Below are 23,346 nucleotides of genomic sequence, written 5' to 3'. Positions count from 1 at the left end.
TCCTAGTCATGGGGTTGCTGTGATCTTGTTCTTTCAGTTGCACCAGCATTCCAGGGAAACAGGAGGAGGCCCAGGGGTAAAGGGGACGTTCCCTGAGCATGGCTCCAGCTGGAGGTGGGGGCACCCCATAGCTGTGCATGGCCTGGGTTGGGCAGCTCAGACCAGCTGTATGCATGGCCAGGCCTGGCTCAGCTCAGCTCTGCTTGGCTTGGCTGGATTTGCAGTGCATGAGCCTGGTGGGCAGAGGGGTGGTGTGACTCCTTCCCTTGGCTTGTGAAATTAACCTGTGATTCTAAAGCTCAGGAGATGCTGTGAGAACTTGGTGAGCCTTGGTCCTGGACTCCTGACTTCCCTTAGGACCTTCCAGAAGGTGGTGAGGGAGTGGAGGATGGGGAAACCAGATCTAAAGCACCTCCTGGCATTTCTTCATTCCTTGCAGCAGTGGGTAATCCTGAGACCAGGCCTGTGATGAGGTGGAGGAATAGGCACAGGTGCTGAGATGAGAGGAGTTAAGAAGACAGTAGGAGAAAACTGACTTGGCAATAGGTCTGTGTAGAAAAAGCCCTGGCCTGCCAGGTATCAATGGCTCATGCCTATAATCCTAGCTACTCAGGAGGCTGAGGTCTGAGGATCACGGTTCAAAGCCAGCCTGGGCAGGAAAGGCCCTGAGAGACTTATCTTCAATTAACCACCAGAAAAGCAGAAGTGGCACTGTGGCTCAAGTGGTAGAGCATTAGCCTTGAGCTGAAGAGTTGAGGGACAGCACCCAGGCCCAGAGTTCAAGCCCCATGACAGACGGGGCAGGGTGGGGGGGGGGGGGGGGAAGGGAAGCCCTGGCCTAAGAAACTCAGATACTATAAGAACAGCATGGGGCCATCCTGTGTTGTTTGGATTCCCTCTGATTGGCACACTAAGCTTGTGCTCTGCCCAGAATGGGACATGAGCACATCTGTCCAGAGCAAGTATATCCAGAGAAAGGCATCTGAATGGCAGGGGACCAGACATGTGCCTTTAAGGAAGCTTTGAGGAGCCCCCTGCACCTGGTCAAACCACAGAGCATTGTTCAGAATGGGGGAAAAGCTCAGGAGACAGATCCTGTAAAGAAGAACTTTGCAAAAGCTGGGGGTGTTCCAGAGTGTTCAGTCAGCTGCTCCAGGAGGAGCATAGACTCCCTGAGTCTGGAGAAGTACAGGCAGGGGCCTTTCAAGCAGGCATTCTTGGGCTGTCTTAAGAGTTGGACCTTATACATACAGCCCCCTTGAACCTGAGATCATAAGGAAGGATGAGCTGTATGAAATAGATTTCCAAAAGACTTCAGGTTGGTAGACAGAGCCCTGGTTTGTGAGGCCAAAGACCTGAGTTCTGGTTCCATTCTGTCCTTGTTAGTGTCTGGTCTGAGCAAGGACCTGCACTCTTTGGATCTCCTCTATCCCTGCCCTCTGGTTAATGAAGCTGAGGCTCAATGAGGTCTCCAGCCCTCCTGGTTCTCTGGGAGTCCTGCTGCCTTGAGGCTCTGCTTCTGCTCTGCATTCCCCCACCTTGTCCTCATCCCTTCTGGGCACCAACTTCAGGGGCCCATGTCCCTCCCCAGGGCTGAATGAGTGTCTGCACAACAATGGTGGCTGTTCCCACATCTGCACTGACCTCAAGATCGGCTTTGAGTGTACTTGCCCAGCAGGCTTCCGGCTCCTGGATCAGAAGACCTGTGGCGGTGAGACCTCCCCCTATCGACCCAAATGGAGGCACAGCCTCCTGCCAGTTCTGACTTCTGCTCCTCCCCACAGACATTGATGAGTGTGAAGACCCAGATGCCTGCAGCCAGATCTGTGTGAATTACAAGGGCTATTTTAAGTGTGAATGTCACCCTGGCTACGAGATGGACGCACTGACTAAGAACTGCAAGGCTGTAGGTATGGACCATGCAAGGGCAAGATGAGTGGGTACAGGAAGTAACATACTTCCACATGTGAGGAATGATTGTGTATGCCTGCACATGTAGTGCTCAAAGTGTAACTACACATAATAAACGCAATGCACTACATATACCGCATAGCGACACCCAGAACAGCCTATGGAGACTATACTTGCACAACACAATACATAGACATAGACTTTGACTATACACCTAGCACATCACACACCAAGAATGCAATGTGAAGACCTACACATTAGTCAAATCAGCCAACTACATTCATCTTTTGTTTTTCCTTTTTGATAGCATGGGAGTTTGAACTATCTCAGCCTGGGGCCAACTAGGACTGTAATCCCATTTGCATTTCTAGTTGTAACTGGCATGACAGGCACATGCCACCCTGCCTAGCTTTTTCTGTTGGGATTGGGTCTCATAAACTTCTGCAAACTTCCTTATCTCAGTTTTATATGTAGAAGAGATGACAGTGATTGGTGGAGCTGGTTATCTGACAAACTGTTTCCATGGGCCAACACTGATTTGTAATCTTCCTGGTCTCTACCTCCTAAGTAGCTAGAATTACATGACTGAGCCCCCAAACCCAAGCTTTCCTATTCAATTTTTTATAGTGAACACTGGGGTTTGACAGTAAACGAAACAGACACAAATCCCTGTCTGCCCTCATGGGCTTATGTTTTTTAATTTAGTATTATGATGATGCTGAGGATGATTTTTTTTTTTTTTGTCGGTCGTGGGGCTTGAACTCTGGGCGCTATCTCTACGCTCTTCAGCTCAAGGGGAGCACTCTACCTCTTGAGCCACAGCGCCACTTCCTGTTTTCTAGTGGTTTATTGGAGATCAGAGTCTCACGGACTTTTCTGCCCGGCTGGCTTTGAACTGTGATCCTCAGATCTCAGCCTTCTGAATAGCTAGGATTACAGGTGTAAGCCACTGGCTCCCGGCTGGATGATATTTTTTAATTGATGATGTTGATGATGACAATGTACTTGTACAAAGGAGTTACAATTTCGTAAGTCAGGTTATGAGTACAATACTTCTTGGTCAGTGTCACTCCTTCCTTCATTCTCCCTCCTTTTCTTCCTGCCCCTCCCTCAAGTCACAGAGTTCATTTTTTACCTAATGTACATTGAATATAATGATTGCATTTGCTCATGATTTATATTTCTTAACTGGGGAGATAGAAAATCAAGATAAATAAAGTACAGTGTCTGGCAGATGGCAATAAGGGACTAAAGAGAAACACGATATAAGACATCTCCTGAGATAGGAAAGCCCAGGAGAGCACTGGGTGATAGATTTAAATGCACCGGTCAAGAAGCCCTCAGGAAGAAGTTGGAAGCTTTCCATCAGAGTAAAGGCCTAAAGCAGGTGAAGAAGTGAGCCATCCAGTTATCTTCAGGAACAGTATTTCAGGCTGAAGGTACAGAGCAGTGAAGGAGCCAGTACCATTAGACAAGGAGACAAGAAGAAACGAAGTCAGAGCAGATTCCCAAGGCCTTCTAGACCATTGATGAATCCAAAAAAAGCCCTCAAAAAGTTTTTAGTCAAGGGGCTGGGAAGATGGCTCAGTGGTAGAGTACTTGCCTTGCATGCCTGAGGCCCTGGGTTCGATTCCTCAGCACCACATAAGCAAAAAGAAAAAAGCCGGAAGTGGCGCTGTGGCTCAAGTGGTAGAGCGCTAGCCTTGAGCTGAAGAGCTGAGGGACAGCGCCCAGGCCCAGAGTTCAGGTCCCACAACCGGACCCAAAAAAAAAAAAAAAAGTTTTTAGTCAAGAGGGTGTAGTGTGACGTTTAGGCTCCATTGCTGAGAATAATAAACTGCAGAGGACAAGAAAGAAAACAGGAAAAACCACTTTCGAGGTTATTTAAGTAGTTTGGAAAAGAGATGCTGGGTGGACCAGGGCGTTGGTGGTGGGAGCATTGCTAAGTGAACAGACTGTGGATAGTTTGAACACTAGCCAGTGGGATTACTTATAAAATAAGTGTGAAATGTGAGAGTCAAAGACTCCTAAATTTTTAGCTAGACAAATGAAAAAATAGAATTGCTATTTCTGGCCTTGGAAAAGCCACAGAAAGAAGCAGGGTTGGGAGAATGTTAAAAACTATTTTGGAGATGTTGAGCCTAAGAAAACTGTCTCAGTGGCCACGTGGAGACTACTGAGTAGCAGTTGGACCTATGAGTATGGAGTCCAGATACACAAATGCTATGTGCAGCACATAGATCACAACACCGTACCCACACTGTGCCCTCTATAACATACATTTACACACCACATGCACTAACTTATTTTTACCTCCACATGAGACATGTGTAACATGACACATTACATATGTGCAGACAACATCCAACTGTCCATCTATGGACCACAATACCACCATCTATATGAATAAGTACAATCAGGAAAAAGCTCCAAATACAAGGTCTCTACTGCTGTCATGACTCATTAGAATTGCCACAAGATACCCTCAGTGCACTTCTGAGAGGTAAAGCATCACTGCTCACATTGGCGGAGCAGGGAAGACATAGTTTGGCCTGGAATGTTGCTTTCCTCCTGTGCCTTCCTGCACTTGGGGTCCTAATTTCCTTGCCCTGCTTGTGTCACACATACACACACTCACACCCACCATGAAGAAGTCTTCATTATTACCCAGGTCACAAGGCCCATCCCTACATAGCTCTGAGGGGCGGATGAGGTATCAGGGCCTTTGGTGCAGGCATGAGGAAATGGGGGAGTCATAGAAGATTTAGAAGAATCTATAATAAAAGGCAAAGTGTGTGTGGTGCTCTTAAGCATCTTATGTGGTACATTGTATGCTTTTTGTAGTCAGTATTTCATCTGCTCCTCTGTCCTGTGAAATAAGAGACTATCATCCCTACTTTACAGGAAAATGAGGTGGAACCTAGCAAACTAGTGGCAGATGCCTGGCCTCTAGAATCCCTGACTCCTTTACTGACCCTGTCCTCTCCACTTCACTACATGGCAGCTGGCAAGAGCCCGTCGCTAATATTCACCAATCGACACGAGGTACGAAGGATAGACCTGGTGAAGCGGGACTACTCACGCCTCATCCCCATGCTCAAGAATGTTGTGGCACTAGATGTGGAAGTTGTCACCAATCGCATCTACTGGTGTGACCTCTCCTATCGCAAGATCTACAGGTGAGTGGCATGTCCCCTGCAGCCAGGCCTGGAGGGGCAGAGTAAGGGATGGTTGATGGAGGAAGGAAGGCCTCTAGGGTTTCTCAGGACAAAGTTGGACCTGGGAAGGGATGCTGGATCACAGTAGCTGTGGAATACAAAGGCTTCACTCTGTGGGTAGGCCTAAGCTGAAAGCACTGTGAGAACAGATTTGAGCCCATATTTCTGAGCTATGTCTGACCCCTGGTGGCCAAGCCAGGAAATGCAAAGACACAGGAAATGTTGAGCCAGGGTAGAAATAGCTGGTCCTTGTGAAAACTTCCAGAGCTCATATATCAGTATGTTGGACCCTGGAGACTCAAAGTTAGCAGATAATGTTCACTACTGATACAATGATGGGAGGTGTGGGTGAATGAAGGGTATGTGGGTTGATGGAAACAAATGACCAACTTCTACTCACTAACAACTCCTTCCCCCAAGCACACAGACATCAAACAGAACTAGAGCAGAGCCTGTTCAACAATTGTGAATGGAAAAGAGAATTTGATGAGGATTTGGGGTTTAGGGCTGAAGGGAGAAGATCTATAATGAACTCCCAGGCTGATGTGAAGAGTCTGAGGTGTCCAGCTTGGGGTTTCTGGGATGAGGGTGCTGCTCTTTGAGATGGGAAAGAAGGCCAGGCATTGCGGGGAGTCTGACGATGAGCAGTCTGGATCTTTAGAGGGTTGTCAGGATTGGAGTCAGAATTCCAGCAGTGAACAGTATGGAAGTAACCACCCAGCAAGAGGGAGGGTGTCAGGGGTAAGGAAACCTGTGACCGATAGCACGTGGGAAGCCAAGTCCAGGGAATCGTGTCTCCCCAGTGTCTGTGTATTACCAGCTCCTCTCGTCATTCTCACCGCATAGTCTCCTTCACACTCTCTTCAGCTCACACCTGCCCCCTCACCATTGTCTCTGCCTTCCTTCCCTTCTCTACCAGTCCATCCCTTCCCCAGGAGCCACAGTGACCTCACATGCTTGTCTGATTGTGTCCTTGGACCCATTCAATTAGCCCCTCTCCCAGGATAAAATCCCAATTCCTTAGCACTCAGAGACTATCAGGATGTGGTTTGTACCTACACTATTTCCAGTCTTACATCCTTCAAACCAGCTCCATCCCAGAACGTGCCTCCCTCTGAGTATTTATACCCACTGGTCCCTTTTGTACATGCTGATCCATTGTTCTCTGGTGAACTTGTTCCTCAGGACTCAACTACAAAGGCTTCTCCCAACTCTTCAGCCTGTAGACTCCATTTTCCTTCTGCCATGTCATCTAATGCTTTCCACAGCTACACAACATTACACCTCTCTGCAAGCTTCTGTCCCGCTACTAAACTGAACTCCACCAGGCTAGATACTGGCTGATTTTTAAGCCTGTATCCCTACCTTGGTGGCCCAGGAAATGTGTTGAGTGGAGATTAACCAATTTTTTCTAAAATCCAAGGCTGTAATCCAGAGATAGCGGAGAGCTAGTGGGGAGAGTTCACAGGCAGCTCCAGATGGGCTCATGGGTAGAGCATGTGCCCATGGCCAGCCCCGCTCTCTCCTAAGCGCCTACATGGACAAGGCCAGTGACCCAGCAGAGCAGGAAGTCCTCATTGACGAGCAGCTGCACTCTCCAGAGGGTCTGGCGGTGGATTGGGTCCACAAGCACATCTACTGGACAGACTCGGGCAATAAGACCATCTCAGTGGCCACAGTGGATGGTGGCCGCCGATGTACTCTCTTCAATCGTGACCTGAGTGAACCCCGAGCCATCGCTGTGGATCCCTTGCGAGGGTGAGTCACCCCCCCAGTGGTACTCTCATTTCCCCAGCCTTGATGCACAGTCCTTATGTGTCTGTTACAAGAGGGTTGTAGAAGACTATAGGATAATCAGACACAGGCCACGAGGAAGAGAGTCCTTGTATTATCGTCATCCTGCTAACTTCTGCCCAAGGCTTCTGTGGGCATTTAGTTGCCAGGTTCTTCCTGGTGCCGAGGATAGACCTGGGTAAGATAGAGTGAATTGATTCTTCCCACAGTTGTTGTATCACAGAATCTGAGTGTGTCAGAGCAGGACAGGGCTCTATAGAGTGTCTGGTAGAAGCTCCAGGGGCAGAGGCCTTTCCTCGCACTACTGTAGGTGGGTGGCAGTGTGTGTCATGGTGCTGCTGGTGTGCTCACAGGCTTGCAGGGACAGGTTGTTCATTACTTTCCATGAAGTCTGTTTCAGTGTGGGACAGCTCTGGCAATTAGACACTAGGGAGGGATTTTCCTCACACACCAAATCTCCTATAACGTCTTCCACTGACCTCAGGAGGTCTGCAGGACAGACAACCAAGGTCACTCCCGCTTTTCCGTCCTCAGCTGCACACTTCCATCTCCACCCCTGTCGCCAAGACTCTGGGCCCCTAGTCATCTGAACTGCTTTCCTCTGCACACACACCTGACTCTGGAGGTTTAGGAATTCGGAACAGAACAGGACCCTCTGCCTCTCTCTTCAGCAGTGTTTTGAAATGACATTTGTGTATTACATTGAGTTTATCAGCATCACCAGCTTCTTCCTCTTGCTTCCTCTTGCTGTTCCCTTACTTGTTAAGCAGGAAGAAAACCTTCTTCAAGGGAGACCAGCTAGCTGAGGCTGCCACATTTTGGGGGGCGGGGGCATGAATGGGAAGCCCGGGGAAGTAACTGACAGATGCCATTTACTTGAACATGTGTCAGGTAGGCACTTAGTAGACACTGAGCCACTTTATTAACCCTCACTTCACCCGATCATTATCGGTTCTTATGTAGACTTGGCGCTGCATTTGTCACACCCTGACCCTCTAATCATAGTTCTTTCCAGCCCTGATCCACTGTGAGTCTGTCAGGGTTCCAATAGGAAGCCCACTACAAACACAAAGCAAGATAACTGGAGGAGAGTCTCCTACAAGAACTATGAAGGAAGGAATAGATAAGGTCTAATACAACTCTTAGGTAGATAACAGTGAGCCCCTGTATGTAGGCCTGAGGGTTTCAGAGGAGAGTATGGAAGATCATCTACATTCTCCACTGTAAATGAGGAGAACACTTACCAGGATCCTCCCTGCACTGACACTATTCTCTGGTTGTATCTCTGATTGTGGATTGCCTACAGATACATGTCTGTGCTTGCATGGTCTAAGCTACCCAAATGTGGTAGGATGGCCAAATTCTAAGGTTTGATCATTCTGAAGGATTTCAGAAGTCTTCCCGTCCTTGCTGAGCACAATCCTCAACTATTCAGGCCACGGAGCCTTTGTGACTCAGACCACTCCAATCATGTCCCTAACAAAAAGTCAAACTGGGTTTTTCTTTCAGGTTCATGTATTGGTCTGACTGGGGGTACCAGGCAAAAATAGAGAAGTCTGGTCTCAATGGCGTGGACCGGCAAACACTGGTGTCAGACAACATTGAATGGCCCAATGGAATTGCCCTGGGTGAGCTCCGCTAGCTTCCTGTGGTGTGTGCCTGATCCCGATGACTTTCAGGGATTGATTCTGTGGGGATTGATTCTGAGTCCTCCTTATGGTGCCAATAACTTGTTTCCTGAAGGTTGCTGCCCTAGGCTGGGTCTAATCTCATTCCTGGACGGTAGACAGGGATGGGGTTACAGAGGGGTGGAGATCTAGGCTATGGTCCATGTTCGTGGCCTGATCCCTCCTCTCCCAATTCCTCCCCAAGATTTGCTGAACCAGCGCTTATACTGGGTAGACTCCAAACTGCACCAGCTGTCTAGCATTGACTTCAGTGGAGGCAACAGAAAGATGCTGATTTTCTCCACGGACTTCCTGAGCCACCCTTTTGGGATAGCTGTGTTTGAGGTAAGTCCTGTGAGGGGAGGCCTGGCCTCACCAGGAAGCTGAAACCTAGAGAAGCCTTGTTTAAATAGAATGCCTCCCTCAGACTTGTGTCCAAATGGGAACGAAGGAATATGGAAGTGAAATGATTTGTTCATACACAAATTGAGAGGCGGTGCACAGAGGCTTTGGAGTGCAATCTGCTGCAGCTCTTCCTGTGCCCTCTGACCAACATCCCTCTCTGAGCATGTCTCATAGTGCATCTCTGCCCACAGATGCCACCTCTCTGTACCCACAGCATCTAGCACTGTATCTCATATGCAGAAGGTGAAACTCAGTAAGGAGAGAAGGGAAGAAGAAACATCTGCTTCCTCAGAACCATTTACTTAAGGAAATAGCCTGAGAGATGCTCTGCAATTCAGCACACTCCTGTTGACCTTTGGTAGATCCTGGGGTCACAAAAATAGACATTACTCCCAGTCCTCAAGAAGCTCCCAAGAAGCCAGATGCTGGTGGTTCACACCTGTGATCCTAGCTCCTTGGGAGACTCAAGTCAGAGGATCACAGTTTGAAGCCAGCCCAAGCAGGAAAGTCCTTGAGACTCTTCTCTCCAGTAAACTACTCAGAAAAGCTAGAAGTGGCATTGTGGCTCAAGTGGTAGAGCACTAGTCTTGAGAAAAAGAGCTTTAGGGACAGCACCCAGACTCTTGAGTGCAAGCACCAGGACTGGCATTAAGAACAATAACAAAAAAGAAGCACCCTGAAAGGTGAGGGATCCAGACTGCTCCCCTGCCCTGACTCTTAACAGCCTTTCTTTTTGTGGAATGAGGAATCAGAACCTATCATGGTCCCACATACTCCATATCATCCCCAAAATGAACTCTGTCACCAAGGGGAGGGAAAGTGAGGTCTGTGGTAGGCACTGGCAATATTTTCTTGGAGCAGCTTCACTCAGCTTAAAATTGTGGGTAAAGTTCTGCTTCTAAGTCCAGTTCCCTGCTTCAAAGTCAGGTGTGTGTGTGTGTTCCCGAGCATACCTGTGGCATGTGTAAAGTGTGTGTATGTATACCTGTATATAGAATAGATCAGTAAAGTGTTCATTCCTATATGTGCTGATAAAAGCAGATAAGCCTTTACTTAGGGACAAACAGGCCTTAATGGAAGTAGATGAACATTTGAGTTTGTGTCTAGATCTGTGCTTAAGGATGCATGGTTGTACCTGTAATTGTGGATTTGCCTACAGATGCACGTGTAGTCTTGTATGGACTAATCCCGTGGACTTGTGTTTATTCCCAGAGTCTGTAAGAGGCCCAGCAGGATATCTCAATAGCTCACACATCCCCTCCAATTTTAGATCTGACCCCAGTGTTGACAATAGCTATTGAGATCTGATCTTGGGTTTCTGCTTGCTCCAGGAAGCTCTTGAGTTAGTGAGTAGGCTTGTGGTCTTCAGGTCAAAGCATGCATCAATTAATCCTCTAAGATAGAAGGGAACCATAAGGGTTTATACAACATATCAGAATGGATAGCTCCGGGAAGATATAGGCAGTTCTTGTCACTGTGATCTGAGGCCAAGCCCTCAGCCTGAGGTCATGAGTTCAGGCTCTAGGCCTCCTATCTGCCACATCTGTGCCCCACAGGACAAGGTATTCTGGACAGATCTGGAGAATGAGGCCATTTTCAGTGCAAATCGGCTTAATGGCCTGGAAATCTCCATCCTGGCTGAGAACCTCAATAACCCACATGACATTGTCATCTTCCATGAGCTGAAGCAGCCAAGAGGTGAGCCTTCCTTGGTCCTAGGTCCCCTGCCTGTGTCCTCTCCTGCCACAGAGAGGCTGTATTCACATTCCTGTCATGACTAGCATCCCCAGGAATAATGACAGAGTGCCTTACAGTGTTTTATATCATTTTGCCTATATAGCTCTTTGTGACACAAGGCAAGGTATGAACAAATACATAGATTTCCTATTTTTGCCAATCCTACAAAGTGTGCGTATTGTTTAACGAAGGTCAGATGTTACAGGTGGTAGAAACAAAACCTAAACTTGGATCACCTGATTCCTTCTGCTGCAGACTCAGTGCTTCTTGTTTGTTCTGTGAACCCATCATAGAAACTAATGGATTCCAGGAATCCTGCTGCCAGCCTGTCTCCTCCTCTGTCATTCAGAAATCCTAATTGCAGTTGAGGTATTGGCTGCCAGAATGAAAGTGGGAAAGCAAAGGGGAAAGGAGGTAACGTCGGGTCCTGATTCTAGATACAGGAATTTAAATGAGACATGATGCGTGACATTCAGGGGATGGAGAGGAAATGAGTTCTGGAATCCAGCATGCCTCAGTTTCATTTCTGTCTTCAAAATTCCTAAAAGTAAAGCTTAGACAAGTTTGTTCTCTGAGCCTAGGGTTGTTTATCTGTCAATCTGAGACATAAGACCCAGCTCTCCGAATTGTAAGGATTAAATGATAGTGAGGCTAAAATACCAGGTGCGGTGCTGGTAGGTGCCCCAAAGCAGGGAGAGCTTTTTGAACAAGCCAAATGGGAAGGCCTCATCCTCAGGAGAGGAGAATACACAGCACATCCTGTAGGTGCCCTAACAGTTTTTCTCTCTCTACCACTAGCTGCAGATGCCTGTGAGCTGAGTGCTCAGCCCAATGGAGGCTGTGAGTACCTGTGCCTTCCTGCTCCTCAGATCTTCAGCCACTCTCCCAAGTACACATGTGCCTGTCCTGACACAATGTGGTTGGGCCCAGACATGAAGAGGTGCTACCGAAGTAAGCGGAGATTCCAGGAAGGGTGGCTCCTGGCAATGCCAGACCCTGCCCTTGGCTTCTGGGATGCTGTGTGTTCCGGGCTTTCCTCCATCTTCATCTTCTACTTGATGCCTTTGGATTTTCTTCTTTTTTCATCTGCTTTCCAGGGGGGAATAAATAAATAACTACACACCCATGTAACATTTTTAATTGATCCTTCAGGATGGTTTCTAGAATCCCTTGAAAAATCTCGTTAAGACCCCTTGATCTTCATGGCTTCATTTATTGTTTATACACAAATGACTATGTTTATCTATTTCTTATATAGAATTTAACACCCTACACCATCTTGAAATATACTAGGACTTACAATAAAAGATAATAACCACACAAGTGTGGTTATTTCCCAATCTTGATGTACGGCCAAGGCCATATATTATTTGAGTGTAAGTCTGTTTTGTCATTTACGATTTCCAGGATCAATTTTTTTCTTTTTTTTTTTTATTGTCAAGGTGATATACAGAGGGGTTTCAGTTACATAAGTCAGGTAATGAGTGCATTTCTTGTCAACCTTGTCCAGGATCAATTATTTAAAGTGAAATAATTTAAATCTAATAATGGAATACTATCAGGGTAAAGCACTTCTAGATTTATTTGCTTACCCCTCCCTCTAGTCTATCCCATGATCTCAGTCACACTGAATTCTATAGCATTGTTTCAATGACTGATTCATCTTGATTGGACAAGGTAAAGTGCTTAGCATTCAGCTGAAAGCAAGATTGGGGGCCATTTAGGGGGATAAGAGAACGCTTCACAGTGGTGGCATCTGAGCTAAGCCCTGAGAATGAGTCCCTACATGTAATTCATTGAGGCAGTAATTTAAGCGCTAAAGCAATAAACTTCTCTGTCCAAGTGACATTCAGTCTTTCTTCTCTAGCACCTCAATCTACCTCAACAACGACGACGACGACGACGACGACGTCAGCCCCTACTACAACAAGGGCAGTACCTGTCACCACAGGAGCCCCTGGGACAAGCCATGGCCCCACCTCCCAGAACCACAGCACCACGACACCAAGCCCAGCAGCTGCTGGGCCCAGCTCAGTTAGTGGTCCAAGGGCTCCCAGCATCAGCCTGTCAACACCAAGCCCAGCAACCAGCAACCACTCCCAGCACTGTAAGGAAATGAGCTCTGCACGCTTGCATGGTGTGGGAAGATGGCAGTACTATGGGGTCTGGGATGGAAGTGTGGAGAAGAGGGTCTTGAGGGTAGCTACAGTCCCTCTTTGAGCCTCAGTTTCTTCTACAAAGGACAACCCTTGATTCACAAGATTGTCGAGGGAGGCAATGGGAATGAAAGTGCTTACACACTCAGTCTCTACTGCCTGGGTAAATGTCTATTTTTGAGTAAATGACATGTGCATGAAGCGGGTGTCCCTCAGATGGGGAAAGTTCTGGTCTCAGTTTCCAGCAGCCTCCACAAGCCGCCCAGATGATCACATTCATAATTATGGTGTGCTCCTGCCTGTTTTCAAACGCTGGGATAAAAATAATTAAGTCCATCACTTACTAAATCATTGGGAGCAGTAATTGTCACTGCCAGAACTGTTCTATCTCATTAACCAGCAAATACTTTTTTAATTGAGTTTCCTGTCATGGGGAGTTCATTTAAAAGGATAAACTATCTTCTGTGGGTTTTTTTTTTTTTTCTTTACCCGGATGGTGCAGAAACCAGCTTGATGACTCCTTTCTGAGTCTCTTTGCCAGCAGAAGCTGGATTCTCAGAGTTGAGCACTTACCCAGAAGTTTGCAGGAGAAGCTGGAACAAAGCCTCTTCCCACAGGCCTTATCAAACTGTTACTAACCCTGCTTGCTCCCACCCCCAAGACCTAGGGATTAAACCCAGGACCTTGAACAAGCTAAGCAAATACTCTACCACTTGAACTATACCCCTCCCCCAAGCCCTTTTGCTTTTATGTTTGAGATAGTCTTGCTACCTTTGCCCAAGTTGACTTCAAACTTGAGATCTTCTTGCCTCTGCCTCTGGAATCGCTTAGATAATAAGCATGCACCACCATACCCTGCTAAGCTGTAGATTTAATGCCACCCAGAGTGAGAGGCCAGCAGCATTGGAGCAAATGTGGATAATAGCTCCTCTTCACACCTCAGAAGGCTGTCATGAGGACCCAAGAGGAAAAGGCTTTTTTAAACTGCACAGTGCTCTGCAAATTTAGATTAGAGGAAGGTGGCAGGAAGAGTGAGAAAGGTGGCACAGTATTCTTTTTTTAAATGCAATGCAAGCCAGGAGCCAGTGGCTCATGCCTGTAAACCTATTTAGGAGGCTGAGATCTGAGGATCATAGTTTGAAGCCAGCACAGGCAAACAAATCTGAGACTCTTCTCTCCAGTTAACCAGCAAAAATCCAGAAGTAGAGGTATGACAAGTGGTAGAATGCCAACCTTAAGCAGGCCGGGGGAGTGGGGGGGGGGGAGCTAAAGGACAGCACCCAGGCCCCTGAGTTCAAGCCCCAAGACTGGCACCAAAAAAAAAAAAATAGCCAGGCATTGGTGACTCACTCGGGAGGCTGAGATCTGAGGATTGCAGTCTAAAGCCAGCCTGGGCAGGAAGTCCATGAGAGTCTTATCTCCAATAAACTGCTCAGAAAAACCCAGAAGTAGCACTGTGGCTCAAGTGGTAGAGCACTAGCCTTGAGCAAAAGAAGCTTAGAGACAGAGCCCAGGTCCAGAGTTTAAGCCCCAGGCCCAGAAAACACACACACAGACACACACACACACACAGTACATTTTCTAAGGACTTTTCAGTTTAGAATACACTTTTACATACTTTTTTTTTTTTTGGTCGTTTGTGGGCCTGGGCCCACAATCTGGGCCTGGGCGCTGTCCCTCAGCCATTCAGCTCAAGGCAAGCATTCTATCACTTGAGCCATAGCACCACTTCTGGTTTTCTGGTGGTTAATTGGAGATAAGAGTCTCCAGCCTTTCCTGCCAGGCTGGCTTTAAACCACAATCCTCAGATCTCAGCCTCCTAAGTAGCTAGGATTACAGACATGAGCCACCAAGCTCAGCTGAGATACCTTTTTATATTTAGGCCTTGCTATTCCTCCTATCTCATTCACCATCCCCTTTAAATTTGGCAAGACTGTGCCAGACACTATGCTAATAAACATTTTATACAAACTATCTCATTTAATCTTTACGTATCATTAAATAGGTAGTAACATAATCTCAATTTTTAAGACAAAGAATACAACAAGACATTTTATATTTTATAGTGAGTAATACAGATGGTATTTGAACCTCAGAAGTCTGACCTGGTAGCCTGTGATCTTCATTCCTCTATACGATGTACTTTACAAAAATAAGTTGATAATTCAGACAAATGGCCAGACCACCCAAAATAACAGAAACAATACAGGCAGTATAGACACTGACTGAGAAAGCAACTGATCCTGTCTGTCAGCAACATGAAGACCTAATGCTCACTGGCCATGCATAGCCCCCAGCTTCCTACCACCATCATGCTGTGGAAGTGTTGTTGAGTCCTGGGTTCAAGTTTTAACTAAGCACTTATACAATTTCATTTCCCCTTCTGTGAAATGGAAATAATCTCTGTCCTGGTTGCCTTACAGGAGTATTGGTAGAATTTGGGAAGACTGAATTATTAAGCATTTAGCTATGGCCATCATTTTCATTTCTTTTGAACAGTACTAGAGCTTGAACCTGTGCCTGAGATCATGCTAGGCAAGCTCTCTATGACTTGAGCCACACCCCCAGCCCAAGGACCATTAGAGTGTGGACAAGAAGTAGTTGGGTAGTTTTACCTGCCTGAGGCCTATAAGGTCTTGAACTCACAGTGATGGAGCATTAATCTGTGAATGTTTGTGCTTTGCAGATGGGAATGAAGATGACAAGATGGGCTCAACAGTCACTGCTGCTGTCATTGGGATCATCGTGCCCATAGGTGAATACAGCCACATCATCGGGAGCACAGAGTCCCTGCCCAAGATTAGAGAAAGACAGAGAACCCAACACACTGACCTACCACTTCCTGACACTAGTTGAATTTGGTTTCTTGAGCTGGCACACAAGGTTCTGGACCTGGCCCCAAGTGACCATCCAGCTGCATGTGCGCACACACACACACACACACACACACACACACACTCTCTCTCTCTCTCTCTCTCTCTCTCTCTCTCTCTCTCTCTCTCTCTCTCTCTCTCTCTCTCTCCCTGGGGACATGGCTGGTATCTTCCTTGCTCGCCACTCTCCCCAGCTCCCAGCATTGACTAACACATTTTAGGAAATTGAATCTTGTGTAACTGATAAGGAGAGCTATTTACTATGCTTCAAAATACAGTATGTATTTTCTTTCTGTTTGGTTTCCAGCAAACATTTATTAACCAGCTGTGGTATATCAAACGCTTTGATAAGGGGAGGGGAGGTGACTAAAGTATAAGTCAAGGTTTAGTCTTACTGAAGAAACCCCTATAACAGAGATAAGTTTGTTATGACAAGGTAAAACCTAAGAGTAAACTGTGCATTCTGAATTTAGTGGAAATGCTGAGGAAGCACTTAGACTGAAGAAGGAAGAGGGCAGAGAAGTTTGCCCGGCATCATTTGGTGCTTGAGCTAAGCTAGGCAAGTAAAGAGAATCAAGAGCAGTCCAGGCTGAGGAGTCAGTATGAACAAAGCCAAGACTGAGAAATGGCATGGGAGGTGATGGGGAGGTTGAAGCAGGTGTTCAGAACCATGGGGTCCCAGCCCCCATGTTCAGCATGGCCTCTTGGCACTTCCTGTCTGTCATCCCAGCCTCATCTCTTGGCAATGTTTTTAAACTGGGATTGTTAGCTCCCTTACTTCCCTATGGCCTTAAGATAAAGGCAATGATTGTCCTTGTCTTGGGAATCCTCAGTATGGTGGTGGTAGCATTTGAATTGGCCTTGATTGGCTTCCCCAGAAAAGATGGTGGTGAAACTGTCATTCCACACTTGGCTTTGAGTGGAGTCAAAGACAGATCAACCCTGTTCTGCCATCCTATGCCCTATAAGAGGCTTGTGGGCACTGTTTTTACTGATATAGCTTACCGAGCTAATCAGCATTTTTGATTTTGGGCAATCCCTCAGGAGCAGGGGAGAGGGTGCAGGCAGGATGAGTATTATTCCCCTGGAAGTAGAATATCTTTTCATATGCTTATTGGCCATTTATTACATTCCATCCTTTATGAATTGCCTATTCACAGTCTCCTTTTTTATTGTTATCTTATTTTGTAGAAATATTTATGCCAAATGAATATTAAAACCTTTATGTGATAAATATTTCCTTCTGGTCTGACACTTGAGTTTTCAATTTGTTCATGGTGTCTTTTGCCATGCATAAATTTAAATCTTTTAAGTAGCAAATCTGTTCATCTTTTGTTACATGAATTCTGGGTTTAGCTTTTTGTTTAGGAAGGCTTGGCTCACCCTGAATTATTAAACTATCTCCTGATATGGTCTGAGTCATTTTTAGTAATTAGGTATTTCCATATGGAATTTATTTTTGAGAATGGTGAGAGGTAAATATTTAACTGCTTCTTCTACAGACCTGTGTATGGTATGTAGAACATCATTGGATCGTTCTGTTCATTCCTTTTCACTTGAATTATCACCCTTACAGATACTATGCTGTTTTTTCCACCAATGTGTCTATTCCTATAAACTAGTAGCTCACATTTTCTCAGCTGTTTTTATTTGATTTCTCTTCTAGATAAACGCTAGAATAATTGTGTGAATTCTATCAAAATGATGATGGAATCTTTCTACATTTTCATCGATAATTCTTTGGATGTGGAAAAAATATACATTTTTACCAATCATAATTTTTTATCCAGGAACATAGCATTTTTCTATTACAATCTTCTTTACATCTTTTCATGGTTTATGGAGTGCATAAGACTTTGTACATTTCTTTGTAGCTCATCCCAGGTATTTTATAGTTTTTTATTGGGCTATTACATCATTACATTTTCTAGTATGTTACTGTTGACAAAAAGAAAACTATAGATTTTTATGTTGATTTTTTTTTTTTGAGTCAAGGAAGGAGACAAGGTCTCATAGCCAAAGCTGACTGGGGACTGACTATATAAGGCCAAGTTGGCCTTAACTCACAATTCTCCTGTCTCTGCCTCTCAGGTGCTGGAATTATAGTTGTGTGCCACCATACCCAGCTTTATGTTGATTCTTTTTTTGTGGTTATGGGGCTTTAACTCTGGGCCTGGGTGCTGTCCCTCAGCTCTTCAGCTCAAGACAAGTGCTCTATCACTTGAGCCACAGCACCACTTCTGGTTTTCTGGTGGTTAATTACAGATAAGAGTCTCGTGGACTTTCCTGCCCGGGCTGGCTTTGAAACATGATCCTCAGATATCTCAGCCTCCTGAGTAGCTAGGATTACAGACTCGACCCACTGACTCCCATCTATGTTTATTCTTTTTTTTTTGGTCGGTCATGGGGCTTGAACTCTGGCCCTGGGCACTGTCCCTCAGCTCTTCAGCTCAAGGCTAGTACACTACCACTTGAGCCACAGCACCACTTTCGGCTTTTTCAGCTTATGTGTTGCTGAGAAATCGAACCCAGGGCCTCATGCATGCAAGGCAAGCACTCTACCACTGAGCCACCTTCCCAGCCCCGCTATGTTGATTCTTAATGAGCTAAAATTATTTCTAATAGTTTTTCTTACCTGATTCTCTTAATATCTTCTAAACATATAAACATGTTAATTCTAACAGCCTTGTTCCTTCCTTTCTCATATGTAGGCCTTTCAATTTCCAGTTATTTTAAACCTAGTCTTACTGCATATAGCTCAATCTCCAGAATAATAAGTAAAAACAGTCATGAGAAGCATCCTTCCTTATTTAATTATTTAATTATTGTCATCTTTCTCAAATGGGAACCCTTTTACAGAATTGTAGAAAGTGATCATCCAGCCTCCACTGCAAGGCTCAGAGTGATTGCTTGTTAGTTACAAAGCTACTTGCCTCATTGCTCCCTAGCTCTGTTGAAAAGTCTTTTTTCACTCATTAATATAGTCCCTTATTCTAACCCAAAGCTCATGTTGTCCTTCCATACCCCTTTCTGAAGATAATTCTCTTTGGATAAAGTCCCAGCTTTAGAATAAAAAAATACTTCCCACTCCAACATGGGAAAATAATGTTTGTTTTTTTTTAAGAGGCCCACAGAAGCAGCCACCTTAGGGTAAAGGTATAGAGAAGGAATTCACGCATTCGTTCAGCATGTATCACCGAGCACCATCTCTGTGCTAGGTACTCATTACGGAGATAAACAAGCACAGACCCTGCCCTCAAAGGTTCAGTCTGATTGGGAATACAGATATGAAAAGTACTGTGGCCTGGGAGCATACATGAGGGAACAGCAGACCCTGCTTAGAACAGTGCAGGACGACTTCACTCAATCTCAAAGGATGAGTAGTTAATTGAGGAAAGAGAAGATGAGAGGAGACCTTCCAAGCAGCAGAAAGGGAACGTGCAGATCCAGTGCCTGAGGAGCAAGGGGCAGCCACGTTAGAGAGGTGGCAAGCTCTGCAATGAGGTGTGAGCAATGGACCAGAGCCCTCTGCATGTCCAGAGTAACGTGTCCCTTCTTCCAGCGGTAATAGCCCTGCTGTGCATGAGTGGCTACCTGATTTGGAGAAACTGGAAGCGGAAGAACACCAAGAGCATGAATTTTGACAACCCAGTGTACAGGAAAACAACAGAAGAGGAAGATGAAGATGAGCTTCATATAGGGAGGACAACTCAAATTGGCCATGTCTATCCGGCAGTAAGTATTCCTTACTGGGAGAATTCTTCCCTTTCTCTTCCTCCCTTCCTCCCTTCCACCCTTCCACCCTTCCTCCCTTCCTCCCTCCCTTCCTTCCTTCCTTCCTTGCTTCTTTGCTTGCTTGCTTGCTTCCTTCCTTCCTTCCTCCCTCCCTCCCACCCTTCCTCCCTTTACCCTCCCTTCACCCTTGCCAAGATCCTATCAGGGATCCTACTGGGCCCTAGGGACCACACAGAGGCTGAGGCAAGTGGTTAGAGTAGCAGGATAGCAGGACTACCTTGTACGTGGAGTTTCTCCCTAGCAGTAAAGAATCCAAATGTCTCTCTACTGAATGATTTTCAGAACCTTTGGCCTGGGAGGGTACTTAGGACTATTTAATTTGAATGTATTCATTTCCACAAATACTGTACAAGTTATGTGCCATTAGATATCAAGTGTTCAGAGGTAATTAAGGAATGCACTTGCTCCCCCCAAAAAAGCTGGTAGGAGAGCTCAAGATACTCACCACACACTTGTACCACTGTGTGCTAAATGCCATGGTGGAAGCTCAGGATTTTCTTCTTCTAGGAAGCCTTTGCACTTGCGTGGTTCTCCCACAGTCCCCTGGGCCTCTCCTTCCCAGCCCCTGTCCCACCACAGTGCACTTATTACTTAGTAGTCTCCCCACTAGATCGTGAGGTCCTTGAAAGCAAAATCTGATGTGATTAGCCTGTTTTCCTGGAGCATAGCACAGGATAGCCAGTTTCTAAGACATATTTGTTGAATAAATAGTATTCTGTGGAAACAAGGGAGCTATTAATTCTGCCTGGGTAATTGGACAAGGAATGCCTCACAAAGAAAGCAACAAGTAGAAAGATTAACAGCAGTTTTCCAGGTAGAGAAGGAGGAAAATGGCATTCCAGACAGAAGCATGCACAAAGGCTTAGAGGCACAAGGAGCATGGCCTGTTGGGGGAGCAAGGACTATGAAGTAGCTGAACAGGTGTCATTGTTATGTAGCAGAGTCAGGGGGCTGAGTGTGACCTCAGGGGTCATCCAGTCCATCCCCCTGTCAGGCAATCAGCAGCTTTGATCGCCCACTGTGGGCAGAGCCCTGTGTTGGGGAGACCAGAGAACTGGAAGACCCAGCCCCTGCCCTCAAGGAGCTTTTTGTCTTGCCTGGGGAACCAAGGTCACAGCTGCACCAGCTCCCGAAGAACCCTCTTTCCGAGCTGCCTGTCGTCAAGTGCAAGGTAGGGCAGTGCCACTCTGAGCCTGATGGGCTGGTGAGTGAGGCCTAAACCTAGTCAGGTGTGGCCAATCCGAGAAGGCTGACTTGTTTTTGAAGACTGTAAACTGTAAGCTGGGTGTTGGGGCAGATAAACACGGGTTAGTTGCAGACCAAGGAAATGGCCTGTGGAAGAAAGATCAAGTATGGGGTAAACAGAACTGCTGAAGTGAATGGCTCATAAAGGGAAGACACGGGAGTTGAGCAGGGGGGGGAGGGTCAGCAGATGGCCTTTGAGATTCCTTAACTTTAGCAAGTCCGGGCACACAGTTGCTTGAACATTTTTTACATCTTAGAGAAGACACAGTGTAAGAAGCATTGAGCTCGGAGTAAGGTGACTTGTCAGTTCCACCAGTCAGCACCTGTCATGCTCACTTGTCTCTACTTTTATTTGTAAAATGAGAATGACCCCCATTCCATCTGCCTTCTGAGCTTAGAAAGTTCAAATGAGAAAGCACATGCAAGAGAACACTTTGTAAATTACAAAGCAATCTGCACCTGTAAAGTGTTACTGGTTCCAGAGAAGGAAATGACTGAGGGAGTTGTTCCTGAAGAATCGAAGGCCTGAGAAGTAAGCCTCCAACAGCTGCAGAATGAAAGTCATAGAATGAGGACACTGGTTTCATGAGCACCTACTATGTGTGAGATACTGTTCTCGGTGTTCTGCCAAGAAGTGCCAGAACCAGGATTCAAACTTCCATCTGCAGGTGTAGAGAGGCTCATATCCCTTCCACTATGTTATGGACTAAATAACTAAATATTCTCCACCACCTGTCCTCTCCTCTGTCCCTTTCTCAGGTAGCTCTGCTACCACTGTTTGGCTCTGTCTTTGGCCTGTCGATCTGTCTTGGAGGAGAGTGGGAGGGTGGCTTGCTGAGAATAAGACAGTCCCCAGTACTGTGCTGGTGGAACATGACAATGGATTCACGAAAACCTACAGTTAATCCCAAAGATGACTTGAAAAGCAGTGGAATTCCTTTATTTTTTTTTTTATCATTTGTAGACTGAATACCCAGAGATGGAAGATACTTAGTATAAGCTGGTCAGGTAGCCTAGAACACTCCAGACCCCGTGTGTATTAGGTATCACATTAACCACTTGGCATGCATTATTTCATTTGATTTCCTATCAGCCCTATGAGATAGGTTCTTGTCCCATTTGACAGATGATAAAACTAAGACTCAGGGAAGTGAAGTGATGAGCCCAAATTCATAGAGCTTTGAAAATGACAATTCAACTAGCGTCTGTCCAAAGGATGAGATCTAGGAAATGAAAGGGCAGAAAACAAATTATATCAGCATCAGTTAAGGAAAATCTAGATGTATACTGGGAGAAGAAAACGAGATAAAGGAAAGGGAATTCAAGGGCTTTGCTGTTTAGGAGTCCCCTTGAGTCAAAGATAGAATCAAGGAACATGAGAAGGATATAAAGAAACATCAGTATAGGAAAAAAATTAAATCCACTCTCCACAAGAGACTAGACTGGCTTGGGGGTTAGTGGGCTCCCCATCAAATGGGCAGCCGTTTTTGGAAGAAGGAAAATGAGCATCCAATGACTGGAAAGTTGGAATGGAGTGAGAGAGGAGCTGAATTCAGTTGACTTGCATTGCCTTCTGATTATATTTAATTGTTTGGGAAGAGTGCAGCATTGCATCCACCTAATTGATATCCTGGAGACAGGATAACCTAGGATTTAACATGTGACAGAGCTAGCCTATTGAAGTACACCCAATCTGAAATCCTATATGGGAGAAAAGTTCAGATCTCTGCTACCCTCCTTTACAAGGGATAGAACAGAATGATGAAAAAAGCTACAGGTCTGGATTTACACAGACCTGGGTTCAAACTTTGGTTCTGCTGCTTGCTGTGTGATCCAAAGCAAACATCACATAAGCCCATCGAACCTTATTTTCTCATCTGTAAAATCAGTATGATAAATCTTATCATCTGGTATAGTTTGAAGATTATCGAGCTAGTATTTGTAAAGCAATAGTATGTCTAGTACTTTGTTGACACCCAAAAAGAGTACCTCCTGTGGATCTAATGATGATTTCTTTGATCTATCTATCTCCCCAGCGAGTGGCATTAAGTCTGGAAGATGATGGACTGCCCTGAGGATGGGACCACCCGCTTCGTGCCTCATGGAATTCAGTCTCATGCACTGCTCTCTCTGGATGGTGTATGACTGGATGGATGGCTTCCTATGTATGAGTCTGTGTGTGTGTGTGTGTGTGTGTGTGTGTGTGTGTGTGTGTGTGTGTGTGAGAGAGAGAGAGAGAGAGAGAGAGTGTAACTTTTTTAAATTTATGTTGCGGAAAGGTAACCACAAAGTTATGATGAACTGCAAACATCCAAAGGATGTGAGAGTTTTTATATGTATAATGTTTTATACACTTTTTTAACTGGTTGCACTACCCATGAGGAATTCATGGAATGGCTACTGCTGAGCGACTAACATGATGTACATAACCAAACGGGGGCCGATGGTACAGTACCTTACTCATTTAAATACTATATTTACAGAGGATGTTTGATTTGGGGGGCACTTTTTTAGGTTGGGAGGTTTGGGGTTTTTTGTAAATAAA

General features: G+C 45.7%; 1 protein-coding gene across 13 annotated transcripts in view; it reads left to right on the top strand.

Moving 5' to 3' along the window:
• Nucleotides 1-23,041, top strand: part of Lrp8 (LDL receptor related protein 8) — a 71,189-nt gene extending 48,148 nt beyond the window's left edge. For 8 of the 13 annotated variants that reach the window (XM_042682363.1, XM_042682353.1, XM_042682345.1 and 5 more), the window contains 13 exons: nt 1,592-1,711; nt 1,785-1,910; nt 4,916-5,090; nt 6,660-6,887; nt 8,433-8,551; nt 8,796-8,935; nt 10,552-10,693; nt 11,531-11,683; nt 12,600-12,839; nt 15,575-15,643; nt 19,324-19,496; nt 20,551-20,727; nt 22,838-23,041. In XM_042682363.1, the coding sequence (XP_042538297.1) occupies nt 1,592-1,711; nt 1,785-1,910; nt 4,916-5,090; nt 6,660-6,887; nt 8,433-8,551; nt 8,796-8,935; nt 10,552-10,693; nt 11,531-11,683; nt 12,600-12,839; nt 15,575-15,643; nt 19,324-19,496; nt 20,551-20,727; nt 22,838-22,876 (1,901 nt within the window). In that variant the 3' untranslated portion in view covers nt 22,877-23,041. Of the gene's footprint in view, nt 1-37; nt 77-1,591; nt 1,712-1,784; nt 1,911-4,915; nt 5,091-6,659; nt 6,888-8,432; nt 8,552-8,795; nt 8,936-10,551; nt 10,694-11,530; nt 11,684-12,599; nt 12,840-15,574; nt 15,644-19,323; nt 19,497-20,550; nt 20,728-22,837 lie in introns of all 13 variants that reach the window. The other 5 variants (XM_042682377.1, XM_042682328.1, XM_042682320.1 and 2 more) reach the window with 3 other exon arrangements.
• Nucleotides 23,042-23,346: the final 305 nt, after the last annotated feature.

This window comes from Dipodomys spectabilis, unplaced genomic scaffold (genome assembly GCF_019054845.1).
Source record: "Dipodomys spectabilis isolate Male_0828 unplaced genomic scaffold, ASM1905484v1 ptg000002l, whole genome shotgun sequence".
NCBI lineage: Eukaryota > Metazoa > Chordata > Mammalia > Rodentia > Heteromyidae > Dipodomys > Dipodomys spectabilis.
The sequence above is the reverse complement of the archived record's forward strand: the minus strand, read 5'-3'. Positions and strand labels throughout refer to the sequence as shown.